Consider the following 17,443-nt stretch of genomic DNA (forward strand, 5'->3'; position numbering starts at 1 on the left):
CCTGTCTGGACAAGGTCCTGTGCAGCCTGCTCTGGGTGACCCTGCTTGGGCAGGGGTTGGGCTGGGTGACCCACAGAGGTCACCTTTCCTGGGATGGAGGTGAGGCTGACCGGCCTGTAGTTCCCTGGGTCCTCCTTCTTGCCCTTTCTGAAGATTGGAGTGACATTGGCCTTTCTCCAGTCCTCGGGAACCTCTCCTGTCCTCCAGGACCTCTCAAAGATGATGGAGAGTGGCTCAATGACATCCACCAGCTCCCTCAGCACTCGTGGGTGCATTCCATCGGGGCCCATGGATTTGTGGACATCCAGATCACTTAAGCGATCCCTCACACAGTCCTCCTCGACCAAGGGATTATATAGGTACCAGTTCATTACAGAAATCCATCCAAGCAGCAAGGACTGCCCCACAACACATCTTTCAGTCAGGGCATTCTGCAAACCGACAAGTCTAAAAAGCCTGCAACAGCACAAAACACTCTCTGGTGAACATCAAGTTCAATTCACGTCTGCCACATGCAGGACAACTGCTGCTCAGCCCCTCGGACCAGGAAAGGAGCTGCAGGAACCTCTGAGAATTCTCCCATATAAAGGTCAATACCTTCTTATTAGATTTCAGTCTGGCTGAACTGAGTATTTTTACATGATCTGCTCCTCTCCAAGAGGCACATTAAATACCAATGCTCCAGATGCAGCTTCAACACCCAGAAGAAGCGCTTATTGCAAGTTTGAAAAAGGTCTGCAAATGGCTGTCTGACAACGGCGTGCTGAGTTTTCCTTCAAAAAGGGCTAGAGGACTGTGCTGCACTGCAACGGGAACGGGGCTCACCACCAAACAGGGCTCCAAAGCCCGTTCAGAGTCAAGAGAAGGGCAGCAAGAGCGTAAGCTGGTACTGACTCCTTGGAAATGTATGCAGAGCCAGCTGGTCTTAATTTTGAGTGTTAGAAGACACGCAGTCATCTTACTCTTTTCTATCTTCCCTCTCCACTATAAATCAAAGCAATTAATTTCTAGAGATATCCAACATCTTAATTTAAAACACTATGAACTTCACAAGAATAATCTTCCTCCCACAATCTTTCTTTTACTCCAAAATGCCCAAGTCTTGTTCTCGCTATTGCCAAATGTATGTTGCATAAAATCATCATTCTACAGACATCTTCACATTGGCAGAAGTTTATATTTCTGTATATTCAAGGTTTGGTCGAAGTCTCAGCCTATGATTCATGAGAACATAATACTACACAGATTGATCTTTATACCCCTTTATCTGTTAGACAGTAATTATGGTAATCCTCCACATGAAGCAGGCCAATAATACACCAGAAGGGAAGTATGGTACTGTGCGTATGTCAGCCTTTACCTAATCACTGAGGATATCCAGACAACCAGTATGTGAAGATGTCTCTGTGTAGTATGCAATTTAAATACCAAATGGAAGCTGTTTAAAATAAAACCTAAAGAAAACCAAAAAAACCCCTAGCTTATGCACTATAAAAATTACCTTTAATATGAAACTTTGACTGTACCTAAGCGCATCTAAGTTCCTCGCAAGAGAAAATGTTCCATGCATTTTATGATCAAGGCTTCAAGTCAAATTGGTCAAACTGGGCAAGTCACGAGGAACGACTGGATCATTTGTATCAATTGCCAAAAACTGGTGGGGTGGAACGGGGAATAGGAGCAGGACAAGAGGGAACATTAACTTGTTGCCCATAAAGGGGCAGCACAACAGAATAAAGTTTTATATTAATCTCTAACAACAAATTAATCACATTGTTATAAAAATAATTTAGTGCTTTACAAACTATACTGCATTACCCATGCATCTCTGCCCTCAGGGCAAAAACACTCCACCCCAACCCTTTACTGCTCCTGTTGTCCCACCACTTGGAGATCTCGTGATCCTTTTTTGTTTAACAGTCTCTAGCACTTTGATGCAAACCTTGGCGCTTCGTTAAGGATTCACGATTGCGACAGAGCTGAAGACTAACATAAAATCCATGTGACACCAGGACTAGAGACAGTTACCTTACACGTTGCTACAGATACTTCTACAGACACTCCTGAACCACAGGTGCTTTTTCACTTGGGGTATCTCACTACTAGTTAGGTAGAGATCTCACTTCCACAGCAAAACCTAGGTGTTTTAAGTCCGTTTTAAGCTTTACTGCTGACTTTTACAGTGTTACAAAAACTTACCAATTAAAGTGGACAAAACTTACCAATTAAAGGGCTCAGCCCTGCAACACCCTGAGTGTTTCGGCCCTATCCAGCACAGCATTAAAACATACAGACAGCTACAACATTAGGATAGCCCCACCCAAACTGTAGCACCATGCAGAACTTGACAGTTGGGTGTGCAGGAGCCCACCACTTCAGCACATCCAGATCCAAATGGCTCCTCCTTTTTAGCTCAACTCTAACCCAAGAATCTCTTCCATTTTAGGCTTTTGTTTAACATCAGGAAAATATAATAATCACAATTATGTAGGTTTCTAATGAAGAAATCAGAGTAGTTCATTTCTCTCCTCCGTCTCCGAGCAGCCCACGCAGATAAATGCAGTATGCTCTTCGTTGCAAGTAACTCCAAATCCTGCCATCCCAGGAAGAATGCAATTACTTTCAAAAGTTAAACTAATTCTGAAGAGAAAGAATGGATAAACTCATACATTTTTTTTCTGAAAACCTTACATGAGAAAGAGCCAATTATTAAATAAAACTAAGTGTTTGTCTTTAGTTTGAATTTTTCTATTTTTATAATCACTACAGGAAGAAGATTAAGTTAAGGAACTGAATGGTGACAATTTGATCTATGGATGCTGGCACCTTTTTCTAACTGTATTCTAACTGGATTAATTGCACACCCTGCCCCAGTGAAAAAAAAGAATGGAAAACTGAATTCCAAACAAGTCAAATCTTGTTCATGTTTTCAGGCAGAACAGTCTTCAGATTAGGGAGCTACACTCATATAAAACAATTTGGCTTAGATGTATATAAAAAAAAATCCAAGTTACATTAAACACATTAAACAGTATCCAGATGTTTTACTTGCTACTTTTATTAAGATTAAATTTAACCATAGAAGCTTTTATTTTTTTTCCCTTTTCTCCAAGAAGACTTCCTTTCTCAACCCTGCATTGACAAAACCCACTGCTGCCACCTCAAATAAAAAACAAGCACCTGCAAAAATTTCCCTCAAATTATTCACTTCAGAATCACAGAATGTTGGGGGTTGGCAGGGCCCTCTGTGGGTCCCCCAGCCCAACCCCCTGCCCAAGCAGGGTCACCCACAGCAGGCTGCACAGGACCTTGTCCAGGCGGGGCTGGAATATCTCCAGAGAAGGAGACTCCACAGCCTCCCTGAGCAAATATGGACGTGGCTTTCTCCCACTTCAAATCTGGAACAAATTTTGTTTGAATAACCTCTAGGTTAGAAGGTGCCAGTACTTAGGACAACTCTCTATTTAAAACTTTTTCCCCTACATAAACAACAGAACAACTTTACCAGTGAAACGTACACATTCTGAGAACATCCTACATTGGGTCCATCAGCATCCCCAGTATCCAAAATGTCACTGGCGTAAGGGTATGGATTGCTTTCTTTACCTGAGGGGATCTGGTTTGCTTTTAACCTGCTGATTAAGAGAGAGAGACATCTCAAAAATACACTTGTGTGTATTCACTGTTCTGGAGGGGATAATGATCTCTCTGAGTGGATGAAACTCTCCCAATACTAACTGTATTGCTGGACAAAGTAGCAATAAATTACCCATCCTATCAATAACAAGTGTCAGTTAAAGATGGCAAAGCCAACACAACCAGATTACAGCACTAAATCCAGGCTAAGTGCTTTGTTCTTTCTAAGTCAGGCTTAACTTTGCATTCGGAAACGTCACAATTTTCCCCTTCAGGATCCCTCTCCAAAGCCAACCGTGCACCGTGACCTCAGCACGCCGATGCTCTGCCACCTGGCTGCTCCCCTGTCGCAAGGATGGCAGCTCATGTCTCTCATCTAGCTTGTTCCAGACATCACTGCATCCTTCGGGAGTAGTTTTCACAGGACAGAACCTCCAGGCAATTCAGATTCCCCCGTTTGATCTCGGAGGTAATAGTGAACTAAAGTGAGTAGTGAATAAAGACTGCAACCAAACTGTGTCAAGCCTTCTACCTCCCTTCAACTCCCTCTGCGCTGACCCCAGCAGGGCTGTGTGACTGAGGTTGATGTAATTCCTCTCTTGTAGAAGGGAAACAATGCAGAGTAAGGTCTACATTCTTCCTTTGCTTATTCAAATATTGATGACACTTGCAATTAAATCAAGTATTTTAAACAAGTCATATACTGCATAAACACCTTACAACATAAACAACAGTTTTAGGGAAAGGTAAGAGTTGTGCAGAGCAGTGCTATCTGTCACAACAAGGCAGAGATTAGTCAGCTCACCTTCCAGTAAATAATCTGGTAAATGAACAAAGAAATAGGGGTGCAGGTTAATTGCTATGACCTATTTTTCATTTGTTTCCTTTCTACAATACAGGATTATATCTTCCATACTTCATTTATTAGGTTTCATAATAAGTATTATTCTTTATACAGTTCTACTGTACTAAATTGTATATTTTTTATACAGTTCTACTGTACTAAACCAGTATTCTTTATTAAAACAGTTCTACTGTACTAAACCAGTATTCTTTATTAAAACAGTTCTACTGTACTAAACCAGTATTCTTTATTAAAACAGTTCTACTGTACTAAACCAGTATTCTTTATTAAAACAGTTCTACTGTACTAAACCAGTATTCTTTATTAAAACAGTTCTGCTGTACTAAACCAGTATTCTTTATTAAAACAGTTCTACTGTACTAAACCAGTATTCTTTATTAAAACAGTTCTACTGTACTAAACCAGTATTCTTTATTAAAACAGTTCTGCTGTACTAAACCAGTATTCTTTATTAAAACAGTTCTACTGTACTAAACCAGTATTCTTTATTAAAACAGTTCTACTGTACTAAACCAGCATTCTTTATTAAAACAGTTCTACTGCACTAAACCAGTATTCTTTATTAAAACAATTCTACTGTACTAAACCAGCAGAAAGAGGTGCACTGAATCCATCACTTCATAGATCTACAAGTGAGAGTGGAAAATAAGGGCCTAAAGCCTCCTCCCTCAAAAAACAGCATAAACTCTGTCCAGGTGACAATACTGAGGTGTTTAGAAGGCAAGTCAATCAAGGTGAGGTGACTATGGAGGAATTTTCACTTTTTCCTTCTGATAACTTCACTCATCAAGTACCACCCTAAACCTCCGTTCCTCGCTCAGCCTGAGAATCCACCTCCTTCTGTCCAGCAAATTTAATAAAAATACACAATACATCTTTGTGAAGGAGACATAACAAAACGCAAGCCGCCGGACTGCCCCACACGTATGACAATAACTCCTGACAGCTCCTCCTCCCGCACAGAGAGAAAGCACGGGAGGACTGCAGGCTCCGGGCACATCCAGCACGGGACTCGCTCAGCAGCTGGTGTCCTAAGTACAGCATTTTTATTTGCTCTTCTCACCTCGTCACCTAAGAGCATGTGCAACTCCGGACATGCATGTACCCACCATTTATCAGTCCCAAATAAACTTCTTGTCAGCCACTTTTCTTATAAATACCAACACATCCAGCCTCACAAAGCACGCAAGTGGGCAGTAAGCCTGGCAAGACCCATTTTAATGACTGCATCTCAGTTTACAGCTTAAATGTCTGCCCACTCCCTTATATCTTCAGAATTTATCAGAATAGTGTAAATAAAACTAGGAGGAAGAAAAGACGTAAAGAATGCATTCCTAATGCTACCAGAGCACAAACTAAAGACTGCTTTTTAAAAACAAAGAATGGTTTTCAACAGAAAGTGAAGAAGCAATGAAGCACTAGTAAGATAGTTCTCCGTTCCAAAGCATCACAAGGTTTTTCTCCACTGCCAACAAACCTGTGCACTAATCCCCTGCAATTACTGTTCTTCTAGCAGGTGGAGACCACAAACAGAGAAGCAGCCTTTGCAGAGCAACTATCCTCCCACCCCAGGCATTCTCACAGAATCACAGAATAGTAAGGGTTGGAAGGGACCTCTGTGGGTCACCCAGTCCAACCCTCCTGCCCAAGCAGGGTCACCCAGAGCAGGCTGCACAGGACCTTGTCCAGGCGGGGCTGGAATATCGCCAGAGGAGGAGACTCCACAGCCCCTCTGGGCAGCCTGGGCCAGGGCTCCGTCACCCTCAGAGGGAAGAAGTTCTTCCTCGGGTTCAGCTGGAGCTTCCTCTGCTTCAGTTTGTGCCCATTGCCCCTTGTCCTGTCACTGGGCACCACTGGAAAGAGTCTGGCCCCATCCTCCTGACACCCACCCTGCAGATATTTGTAAGCATTTATTCGGTCCCCTCGCAGCCTTCTCTTCTCCAGGCTGAACAAGCCCAGCTCCCTCAGCCTCTCCTCGTAGGGGAGATGCTCCAGTCCCCTCCTCATCCTCGTAGCCCTCTGCTGGACTCTCTCCAGTAGCTCCACATCTTTCTTGAACTGGGGAGCCCAGAACTGGACACAGTACTCCAGATGAGGCCTCACCAGGGCAGTGTAGAGGGGAAGGAGAACCTCCCTTGTCCTGCTGGCCACACTCTTCTTGATGCACCCCAGGATCCCATTGGCTTTCTTGGCAGCCAGGGCACACTGCTGGCTCATGGTTAACCTGTCGTCCACCAGGACACCCAGGTCCCTCTCCGCAGAGCTGCTCTCCAGCAGGTCCACCCCAAGCCTGTACTGGTGCATGAGGTTGTTCCTCCCCAGGTGCAGGACCCTGCCTTTGCCCTTGTTGAACCTCATCAGGTTCCTCTCTGCCCAGCTTTCCAGCCTATCCAGGTCACGCTGAATGGCAGCACAGCCTTCTGGTGTATCTACCACACCTCCCAGTTTGGTGTCGTCAGCAAACTTGCTGAGGGTACATTCTAACTCTTCATCCAGGTCGTTGATGAAGAAGTTAAACAAGACTGGGCCCAGTACTGACCCCTGAGGGACACCACTTGTCACCAGCCTCCAACTAGACTCAGCGCCGCTGATGACAACCCTCCGAGCTCTGCCATTCAGCCAGTTCTCAGTCCACCTCATCGACCACTCATCCAGCCCACACTTCCTCAGCTTCCCTAGGAGGACATCATGGGAGACTGTGTCGAAAGCCTAGCATCATCAAGCACTAGGGTTATATTATAAAAACAGGGGCTATATTTTTCATTATTTATTATTAGTAGTGTGCTATTACTCCATTTACTAATGCATTATCATTGTTACTGGGAAAAAAGCTCTACTGGGACTGGGAATTACAGAAAAATATTAGAGAAAACAAGTGTGAAAGCCTCAGTTCATTAAGGAGTCAGAAAACTAACAGTGCTTTTCAACAGCCTGTGCAAGTGATGCGGAGCCTTCTCATGCCAGGCACCCAGCTAACCCGACCGGAGAGCAAGCCACTTCCCCAGTTTGCTCCCACAAGTCACACCGTAAGTCACACAGAAGCAACAGCCAACAGCAAGGTCCGAGGTCTCTCAGATGCACTGGCCAGCTGGCTGCTTATATTAAAAACATAACTTACCCCATATTAGTTACTTTTGACTGAATATAAACTTTATGTCGACCCAATAATGGTTATAAAAGAAGATCTATATGGTGAGACAGTACTCCAAAGAGAGACGTGGGAACCCAGGAACGAACCCCACTTTCACTCAGTTCTAGGTCTCACACTTGCACCACTTTGAACAATTCACTCCCATCTCAAAGCATCAGTTTTCTTATCTGTGCAACGATATTGGCTGCTTGCCCTGCACGTGTTTATGTATGGAAACTGCCTTAAAAATGACAAAGGCATTTATTAGAACCAATTTAAATGTATGAAATAAACTGCAGGTACAGATAGGATATCATACTACTGGCATTTCTGAAGTTTCAACAGCACTTAAATAATGTTCCATGATATCACACACGAATCTATGTAATTTTCAAAACAGCATAAAGCAATAATATTTGCAGGTGGTTTAAGGCAAGTTAATACCCAACTTCTATTGAAAACACTCAGCCTGCCTGTCTAATTGCTCCAGGGGCCTTTGAAAATTCCAGCAAAAATGAACAATAAGCCGTAAATTAACACTTTCAAAATGAAAGCAACCCCCTCCACTATCAGAAGGTATTCCACAAAAATGTATTTCACTCACATAAACACCTATTACATCATAACACGTCAGAGCCAGAGCTATGCATGAGTGGTTCATAGGATTAAAAGTATCTTTCAAATAATAAATAAAATTTAAAAAATTAAATTTTAAAAAATTAAAATCATTTATTATATACTGTAATATGAATGGGGTAAGGGAGGATCCTTACCATATTTCTGATCTACATGCCCATATTATTATCATTCGTTGGGCAAAGAGGATAGCATTCCTCAGATTCTCCATTTCTCTACCCTGCAGAAAAAAGCCCAAGGACACGGGAGCGCTGCCCTCATACACTACGAAAATGCCCTGCTGCCATTACAAAAGTCAGTAGACACTGCAACAGCTGAAACCAGATTTGATAGCATCAGTGCAAAAGAATCTATTACCTTTGTAAAATGAAGTAATCAACAACAAAAAAAACATTTAGGAAACAGCAGCTTCCAACAGAGATTGATTTTGCAGTGTTCAGTGTCTCAGGAGCTCCTTGGCAACACAGAAGTAGACTCAGAATATATCATCATACCTAACTTCCTGCACAGTAACCAGTGTTAATTACTGTATGTCTGGTACTTGCTGACATGGGCCTCACTTGACATCACAAGAGAGAAGTAAAAATACTCCATTATCTCCTTTACTCCTTCTTTGATACAGCCTTTCGTCTCTGTTTTTCATTTTCCAGCCTATAAATTGCTTTCTCAAGAGCAGGAGAAAACTTTGATTCAAATTAATGAAGAAAGGAAAACAATCCCAAATTTCCCTTTTCAGTAACAAATATCAGTACCAAAGGCTACTCTAGACCATCTCCTTCCAGGACAAGGCTGCCATAAGGAAAGACACTTCTAAGAGAAAAGGAGGGAGGATACAGGAATCAACAGAGGGTTGCTCCACAACAAGGAACTTGCAAGGAAGCACTAGAGAAACAGAAAGCTTTCACTAAGCTGAGGCTACTGGAACACACGATGTGGTTGCTCAGGACAAATGAGAAAAGTAACCTACGTGATTGTTGGAAGTGCTCAGATGAACTGTACGACACTATTATTTCATGACTGCTTTGCCTGCTGAAATTAGGTTAGTCTAACAAGTCCTGGAGGAAAGCCACATCTTTTATCACTAACAAAAAAAGATTTCATATCTAAAAACATGTAGCCATCTCCTCTTTTTCCTCATTGTGGAAACAGAAATAATTTTCCATATAGGACTTCTAAAGATAAAAGGGTTCAAAGTGATCTGACGGAGGCAGACCTACATTTTTTAAGTGGCATGAAAAAATTCAAGGGGAGGAAAGGGAAAAAGCATTAGAGACTAATTTCAAGATCTAAAATTAAGTTCATACAACGATTCCCATCCATTTCCCTTCAAAGCAAAGTTGAGGTTTAGTCTCAGATATTTTCAAAGAAAATACAAATATGAAAACAACAAAGGAACTAGGCACTGGCTTGCATTCTATAGGATGGAAGTAAAAGGTAGACAGGCACACACTACATTGTTATTAAAAAGTTAGCATATCTGTGACAGTAATCCAAAGACACTAAAAAAAAAAAAGCCTCCTTTACATGACCAATTCTAACCTCTGTTTGTTGATCTACAATATATTTTCACCAGTAAAGTCATGGTCAGGTATACACACCTGTTCACATGTCAGAACTCTGCCAGAAAAATGTATAAACTTACCTTGTCTTGATTCTCCTTATTTTTGTAACACAAATTTCCAATCAAACGAATGAGATGAGATTTAAAACCCACAGCTGGATGTGAAATCTCTTCCTGCTCTGTCATAGCGTGTGTGGCAGTGAAAATATTTACAGCCTGTTTCCCAGCAAGATGAGTTAATCTCAGGGTATCTGCAGAAACCAAGAATATTATAATTAATTACCACATGAAAATTAGTATCACTTTGCACAGAGCTTTACTACTAATTGTTAATCAACATAATTTCAGATATTCAGAAAAATTTTGAAAGTTTTCTTAATTTCTTCATTTGTGCTAGTACAACCATAAAAGGCCATCCCAAGGTCAGAAGGTATTTTCGCATCCTTTTTACACCCTGCAGCTCAGACATGAAGCCTGCAGGCTGGTGCTATTGGTCTCTACGTGAAGAGTCCGAATTTGTAGGCTGTTGATGATTCTGGCACCATAAATATATTGCTATAAACAGGTTTTTTAGAAAACTTCCTTTAGTTCAGACTTGGCACAGCAATACATCCTAATCACAGAATTGCTTTTTTCTCGCTTCTCCAGTGTGTTCCTAGCACTGTAGCATGAGAAAAGATTTCGAGCACCTCTAGCACCTTGGCACATCTTTAGAAATCCTTCAGTGCCATAATCTTGAGACTAAGAAATACTAATGTTCCTCTGTGGTAAATGCTAGTTTACAGCAACTAAGATTTTTTTTTCTACAGTGCTCCAGAGAGAAATCAGGGAGAAGGGAAACTAAAATCTGTGCAACATTTCATAACAAGAGCACATCCAGAAGAAAAGCTGAAATCACGTGAACACCTGCGAGCTCATGCAGCTGAGGAGCCAATTCACTAAAGGCTGGGCTTAGATTTAAAAATTAATTAGTATTTCTCCTCTAAGTGACCTGCAATGCTAATAAATGCCCTGGCATACCATTGCCCACAAGATGCTTCACACTGGAACAATAAAGACTCGCCAAAACCAGGTTATAGCCCAGGGCAGTAATTCAGCCCTGCTCTAGATGTGACAACATCCATGGTGGAATGGGCACTATGTTTAAACTAGAAGAAACGTCATAGGTCTTCATACTGAAGTTTCACTCCCAGATGGCTGATGCAGGAGAAGAAAAAAAAAATCTCTGTGCTGATAAAAAAGTAACCATATTTTTTGTAGCTTTTTTAAAATATGAAACTATAGTAGGGCCTAGAGTCCTCACACCTCTTACATTTGTTCTTACATGTCTACCACTCACTTCTGTTCATATTTTGAACTAGCAAAAACCAATCAATCTCCTGATTGTTCTTAAAAAAGGTCACCATAAAACAGCTTTTAACACAATCTTCTTTCATAGAAATTTGTTTGCTTTTGTAAATTCATAAATATCGGCAGGGTCTCACATCCTTCTCATGGTATTCCACTTTCTGTGCTTTCTTGCCTTACACAAACACATAAGGGGGAATTCCAAGGTCTTCCCAAACCTTCTGCCTGCCCTTAAGAAGGACCCCCTAAGAATGAAAGGCTTAAAAACAAAAAAAAAAACAAAACAAAAATCCCACAAAAAAGAAATAAAAACCTTCAAATGTTATTACAGTGCATCTACCTGGAAAGGGAAGTACAGGAAAAGGCAGAAGAAAAGCGGCCACCTTGCAGGCGTGACACCAACCCAGAGAGAACAGTGCTCCTCTCCACCACTGCACACCAACGCAACACAGCGGAGGTCACACCTCAGCCTGCTCTTCTCTCATTAGCCCAAAGAGCAATGCTTCCAAAAGGCCCCTCAACCCAAAAGATCATCTACCTCCCTGGTGATGTTTAACTGTTAACAGTGCTCAGATATTATTATCACTGCAGTATTACTGTCTAACTTAACCCCACAATTACTGAAAACAGCAAAACACACTCCTTAGCTGATATATTCAGACATTTTCCAGATCTTTCAATCAATCTTTTAGTAATTTCCAACAGGAAATTCCTCATGATATAAACTGAAGAACTGCTTCATCAAAAGATCTGTTAGATGAAAATCTTTTGCGCTGTCTATCCTTACTCTTCTGGTCTTCAGAAATAAATACCGAAGCTGATATAACGCATCAATACAGTTTTTCGCTCTTTTCGCTAATTCAGGATTAAAGGACTCTTGCAGCCAAAAGGTAACCTGAAAGAGAAGCTGTATGAGTTGATGAATTCCTGCTGGCTGAGGGCACGTGGGAAATACGTAGGACGCACGCGGTAGCGGTATTCTTGCCTGCACCCAACTCATTAGTCTGGAGACAGCCGAGGGGAAAAGTCCGTCTGCACACAGCCAGAGAAAGCAGGACTGGCCTACAGGCTTCTAAACTTCACTGGTCTGCAGCTCCCTGGAATCCTCATTTAAATTGAAAGACTTCTATGAGCCTTCAGATTACACAACGTGTAACTTTGAGCTTCCTCGAAACACACACACACGCGCACGCACAGAATAGATCTTGTCCTTAGTCACCTTACTGTAAGCAATAAAACTATGAACCTGTCATCAAAAACAGAGGTTTGGTTGTTTTCTGAGTTTTGTTTTGGGGTTTGGTGTTTTTGTTGGGTTCTTTTTAACAGCAAGGGCCATCCAAACATCTCAAAACAGTCACAGTTAACAGCTGTTTCAGTCTTTTTCTCTTTTTTTAGCCAAAATACTACTTATTTCTTTTTAAAATCCATAAACTTCTACAATTTTCTCAGAAAACAGTGGCATACATCAGTGTCAAAGTGCCAAGATTTAGGAAGGCACAGGTCAGTATATGTGTGCTTCCTCCTCCTCCTCCTTCCTCCCCGAGTGCAGAGGGTCTCTGGTCCATCCTGGCTTAATTTTCTTTGTGTACAGAACTTTGCTGGTTGTTTCTCAGCAGAAAGACTTCTTTCAAACTGACCTTTAAAAGTCACTGAATTTGGTTAAGAACATTCAAACTGTACTTAGTTTCAGTTTTCAGGAATTTAGGAAACAGTAGGGAACAGGCATGGAAAAGTCCTTTTTCTACTTCTTGAGGAAATTCTACCACACACCTTCAGCCAGCGGAAGAACATAGGAAGCAGCTGCCCTTTGCACAGCTCCTCCTGTATAAATAGCACATTGCTGACCATTGAATCAAGGCTCTGTTGGGTAATAGCAGCCAACAGAGCAAACAGAGAGGCAGAAAAATTCCAGGAATAAATAAAATATTTGAAAATGTAGATTAACCCAATCTGCTATTTATTTATTTTATTAAAAGGTCAGAATCGTAATTACCACCAGTTGTGAAAAACATGTTTTCACTCGCAGAGCAACAGGATTTGGAGCAAGCCAACAGTTAATAAACCTTGTGGCTTTTCACTCACCTATGGCTGTTTCAAGCAAACCAGGCAAAGCCTGTAGATGTTCTAGGTGTCCACTGTTTGATGTCATTTCACAAAGAACATCAAGAAGACGAATTGTAACCACCGCTTCCTGTAAATGAAAATTATATTTCTGAAAATGGCTTGTGAAGGATACCATAAGAACACAAAACTGACGATCTAACCAGACGACAGGAACTCTCAGCACCTCGGTTTCTTTGCAGGTCTTCTAAACCACCAAGAATAAATTCATATAAAGTGAGGGCATCTTTCTACAATAACGTATTACACTGAAATAATTTATTTTCTACAGGCAGTGTTATATGTGCCCTGAAAAATCATGGGGAAAGCAAAACAGAGCCTTAAGGGATAAAATTTTAACAAAAACACAGTAGCTTCCAAAAGCAGAAATGCAGAAAATTACTAGCTGTGAAAATTATTTCTGTATAAATGTTTTCTTTGAGTTTATTCAGTAGGAGTGTCCCACTTTAAAGACACAAACACCGTCTGCAAGACACCAATTTGTTATCCGCAGGAATTCTGTAAAGTTCTGTGGTCAGATGAACTTTGGCTGCGAGAATTTACATTATTCTTGGGTAAATAGGATTGGGATCATAGATGCAGCATTTTGGTTAGGTATGAGACACAATTTCATTTGCATATTATTTGTTCAGCCAGAGGACTATTTTTTCTCACACACTATGTTGATGCGTGCTTATAAGGACAATCCAGCACTTACAGAAACTACCCTAAGAGTGTGTGGCATAATTTGGAGCACCACAAATTGCTCAAGAACCAGACCGTGACTGCAAGATGATTCCACAAAAGGTGTGGTACGTGAACTGCAAGTAGCCTTGAAAAGGCTCAGACCCAGGTCACAGTAACTATTGCTGCCTTGTCTGGTCCACGACAAAGAGACGTTTACTTACCAACAGTATAATATTTTTGAATCCATATAATCAGTATAACATACTTGAAAACATCAACAATAGTGTTCAGTAATTAAGTACTACGATTATATCCATCCTTTGCTCCTTCCTATGCTCCTGGAAGACAACAAATCGGTATAGGGTCCAGGTCCTAAAGCTGTATTTTCATTTGTGTCCTCACACAGGTGTAGGAAGGTGCAGGTCTTGCCCTAAGTTGCTCAACCAATTGCCTTCAACAGGACAAAACCAGCCTCTGAAAACACTGGCCACTGCCCTGTCATAAAGTAAGAACACGCCAACCGTATTTCACAGACAGTAAGCAGGTAGTTACAATTTTTAAACCATTTTGCATCGTTAGAAGACAGCAGCTTAACCAAAAGCTTCTTCAGCTCACACATTTAACACCTACCTCTGCACAAGAAAAGGTTACACGCTTGACAACTGTAAAGCAAACAAGTACCAATATGCAGCTATAACTCACAGCAGTAAGGTACAACAGCCCTTGCTGCCTCCGTGTACCCGACTGCCCACGTACGCAGCGCAGGCTCCGCAGCAGCGGACACCGAGGTGTGGCTTCCCCTTTCTCAGCCTTATCCTTTCTCATCGCCGACCACCTTTTTGTATTTTTTTAAACTGCCTTTGTTCACTGTATTCTACATATTTCTTCCCAGGGTTTTATACTACTATCTCTCCCTTTCTCTTATCCCATCATCTGGCTCAGTTCAGCAACTGTTCCATCTCGATTGGAAAAGAGGAACAGATTATTTAAAAAGCACAAAAGAACCCCCAAATTCTTATCTATATTTGACACTTGATACTTTAAAAAAAAAAACCCGTTTAAACATCTCTGGTTGGGTCCTCATCTCCCTCCCCCCACCTCAACTTTCTAATTATTTTTTTTCCGCCCTCCACCTGCACAAAAGAAAGGCAACAAAGCAAAAGATTTCCTTCTTAAGTTCAGCAACAAGATGCTGTTAAAAATGCAAAATATTTTTAAATCTGACAGCCATCTTGATGTGAATGTAATCTGAAAAGTAAGTAAGGAAATAACTGAAGAGGTTTTAAATAAATATATTTCAAGAAAGACTGAGAAAAGATGCTCCTTATAAAGAGATGAAATAAGAAATTAAATCCAGGGAAAGGTTTTATTTCACAAGTATGGTTGAAAGTTATAGTGAAAACAAACTGATATTCAAGTCAGGCTTATAATGGAAAAGCTATTTTAAACACTGGTTTAAGCACTGCTGAAGCATATGATCAGCTTTCCATTGGTTTGAGATGGAAGCTAAAACACCTTAAGCTCCCTAGGGAAAAAGGGCAGTGTCTACATACAATAAATTAAACAGTGGATGCGACACCCAGACAACGTTTTGGGAGCCAGGTCAGTTCAAGGACTATTCCCAAAAGACAGTTTTCAAACGTGGCCTCCCAGTTTTGGAGGCTAAGACAGCTTCCTAGTACAGACAGAGCCTGGCCAAGGCACGTGGCTTCCCAGCTGCAGAAAGGTCCAGGCAGAGTTTAGTTTAATATCACAGATGTTGCCTAAAGCATTTTTAATGACACACTCTACAATTGCATTTTTTTTCAGTTAAAATCATAGAATCCTTAAGATTGGAAAAGACCTTTAAGACCATCAAGTCCAGCCGTCAACCCACCACCACCATGCCTGCTAAACCATCTCGAAGTGCCACGTCTACATGGTTTTTGAACACCTCCAGGGATGGTGACTCCACCACTGCCCTGGGCAGCCTGTTAAGTACAACTCTTCTGCAAAACTAAAATATGTGTATGATTGAGGAGAAATTGGTGTCATTTTTGATCATTTCTAGTAAGAAAAGAAACGGTTTTATGAATTTAAGCTGGAATTTCTCTTTTCCCATGGCAAGCATATGTTATGAATAAACGTATACACACACAATATGCATATACACACACTTTTTAAAAACTAGTCTTGCCATTGCTCTCCATTTATTCTGCTATTATGACTTATATTTGGTGCTCATTAAATGATCCACATTTCCCACCAAAGAGTGATATTTAACTTCTCATCTATCACATTTATGTGAAACAGGATAAAAAGTCAGTGTCAAGCAGGGCAAGTTATACAGTAAAATTCTCAATACTCCTGTCCCAGCACCTTCAAGTTGGACAGAGACCTCCTCCTGCCAGGTGCAAACAAATGTTTTTTTCCAAGAACTGAAACCACAGAATACTTGGAAAGTCACCACGCAGGATAAAAAAAAAAAAGGGGGGAGGGAGGGGGAAGGTTGGGAGGTGGTGGGTGGTAGAATTGTCTCAGCAGGTGTCCTCTTACTGCCAGGCTGATACCTTTTCCAGAAGTAGTCAATTAAGTTTTCTAACATAATTTAGATGAAGCAGTTGGGGGAGTTGGGGGTGGGGAAGCCGTGCTTCTTGGACAGATAAGAAAAGATTGCTGTGTGGTTAGTTGCTTTTTTTTTTAATGCATCCAACTATCACCTCGCCATAAAGCGATTTTTAATATCTATTCATAACTCCTCTCAACATACATTTAAAATTCTTGTGCCCATTTAAACAAACAAAATTATCAGCAAGCACAACACTGTAACATGATCATATAAAAGCATTTAAAGATCACTATTTTTACACCTTGACAGCAAATTAGTTATAACAGTCCTTCTCAAGAGTTTCTAACAAATGAAACTATTATAGGTTAATTTTAACAATAAAATGCTTCCGACTAAACGTATATTGGGGAAAACAATTTCAACATACCACTGTGGTCACCTGGCAAGACAGAAGCTAGATACGACTTTTTAAAAAATATCTTTTAAAATATCTGATGAAGAAAATATGTTAATTACAATTCTGAAACTAAGCATGATTAATCAGTGAGAATCAGTGATAAAACTAATTCTATGCTTGACTAAAACATATTAGATTTCTCAGACTTTTAAATTTCTGGCTAGTTGTCTTAAGAGAAAAGAACTCAGCCCCAAATCACCTGAAAATATTTAAGCTTTATCTGTATGACAGGGATCAAGAACTGAGACTGATGGGACCTGGGACTGCCTGCTCACAAACCTGATGACCTAACCCAGCACAGATAAGGTCACTGCAAGTTACGGTGCAAGCTGCTTTCTGTATTCCAAAAGGCCTTGTTAGGTCTTCAAGCAGCTTCTTGAAAGTAAGAAGAAAAACAGAATTAACCAGTTTATTTGAAAAGACCTCTACCCTTACATGGCCTAAACCTCCTTACTGCACTATATGGTGTGGCAAGT

The 17,443-nt window shown here is 41.0% G+C and overlaps 1 protein-coding gene across 10 annotated transcripts in view; it reads right to left on the bottom strand.

Annotated features, from left to right (window-relative positions):
* ATXN10 (ataxin 10) overlaps positions 1–17,443 on the bottom strand; it is a 113,419-nt gene that overhangs the window by 42,403 nt on the left and 53,573 nt on the right. For all 10 annotated transcript variants that reach the window (XM_075442598.1, XM_075442615.1, XM_075442575.1 and 7 more), the window contains 2 exons: positions 13,258–13,366; positions 9,910–10,079 (listed from right to left, as the gene is read on the bottom strand). In XM_075442598.1, the coding sequence (XP_075298713.1) occupies positions 9,910–10,079; positions 13,258–13,366 (279 nt within the window). The remainder of the gene's footprint in view (positions 1–9,909; positions 10,080–13,257; positions 13,367–17,443) is intronic.

This window comes from Opisthocomus hoazin, chromosome 1, assembly GCF_030867145.1.
Source record: "Opisthocomus hoazin isolate bOpiHoa1 chromosome 1, bOpiHoa1.hap1, whole genome shotgun sequence".
Taxonomy (NCBI): domain Eukaryota; kingdom Metazoa; phylum Chordata; class Aves; order Opisthocomiformes; family Opisthocomidae; genus Opisthocomus; species Opisthocomus hoazin.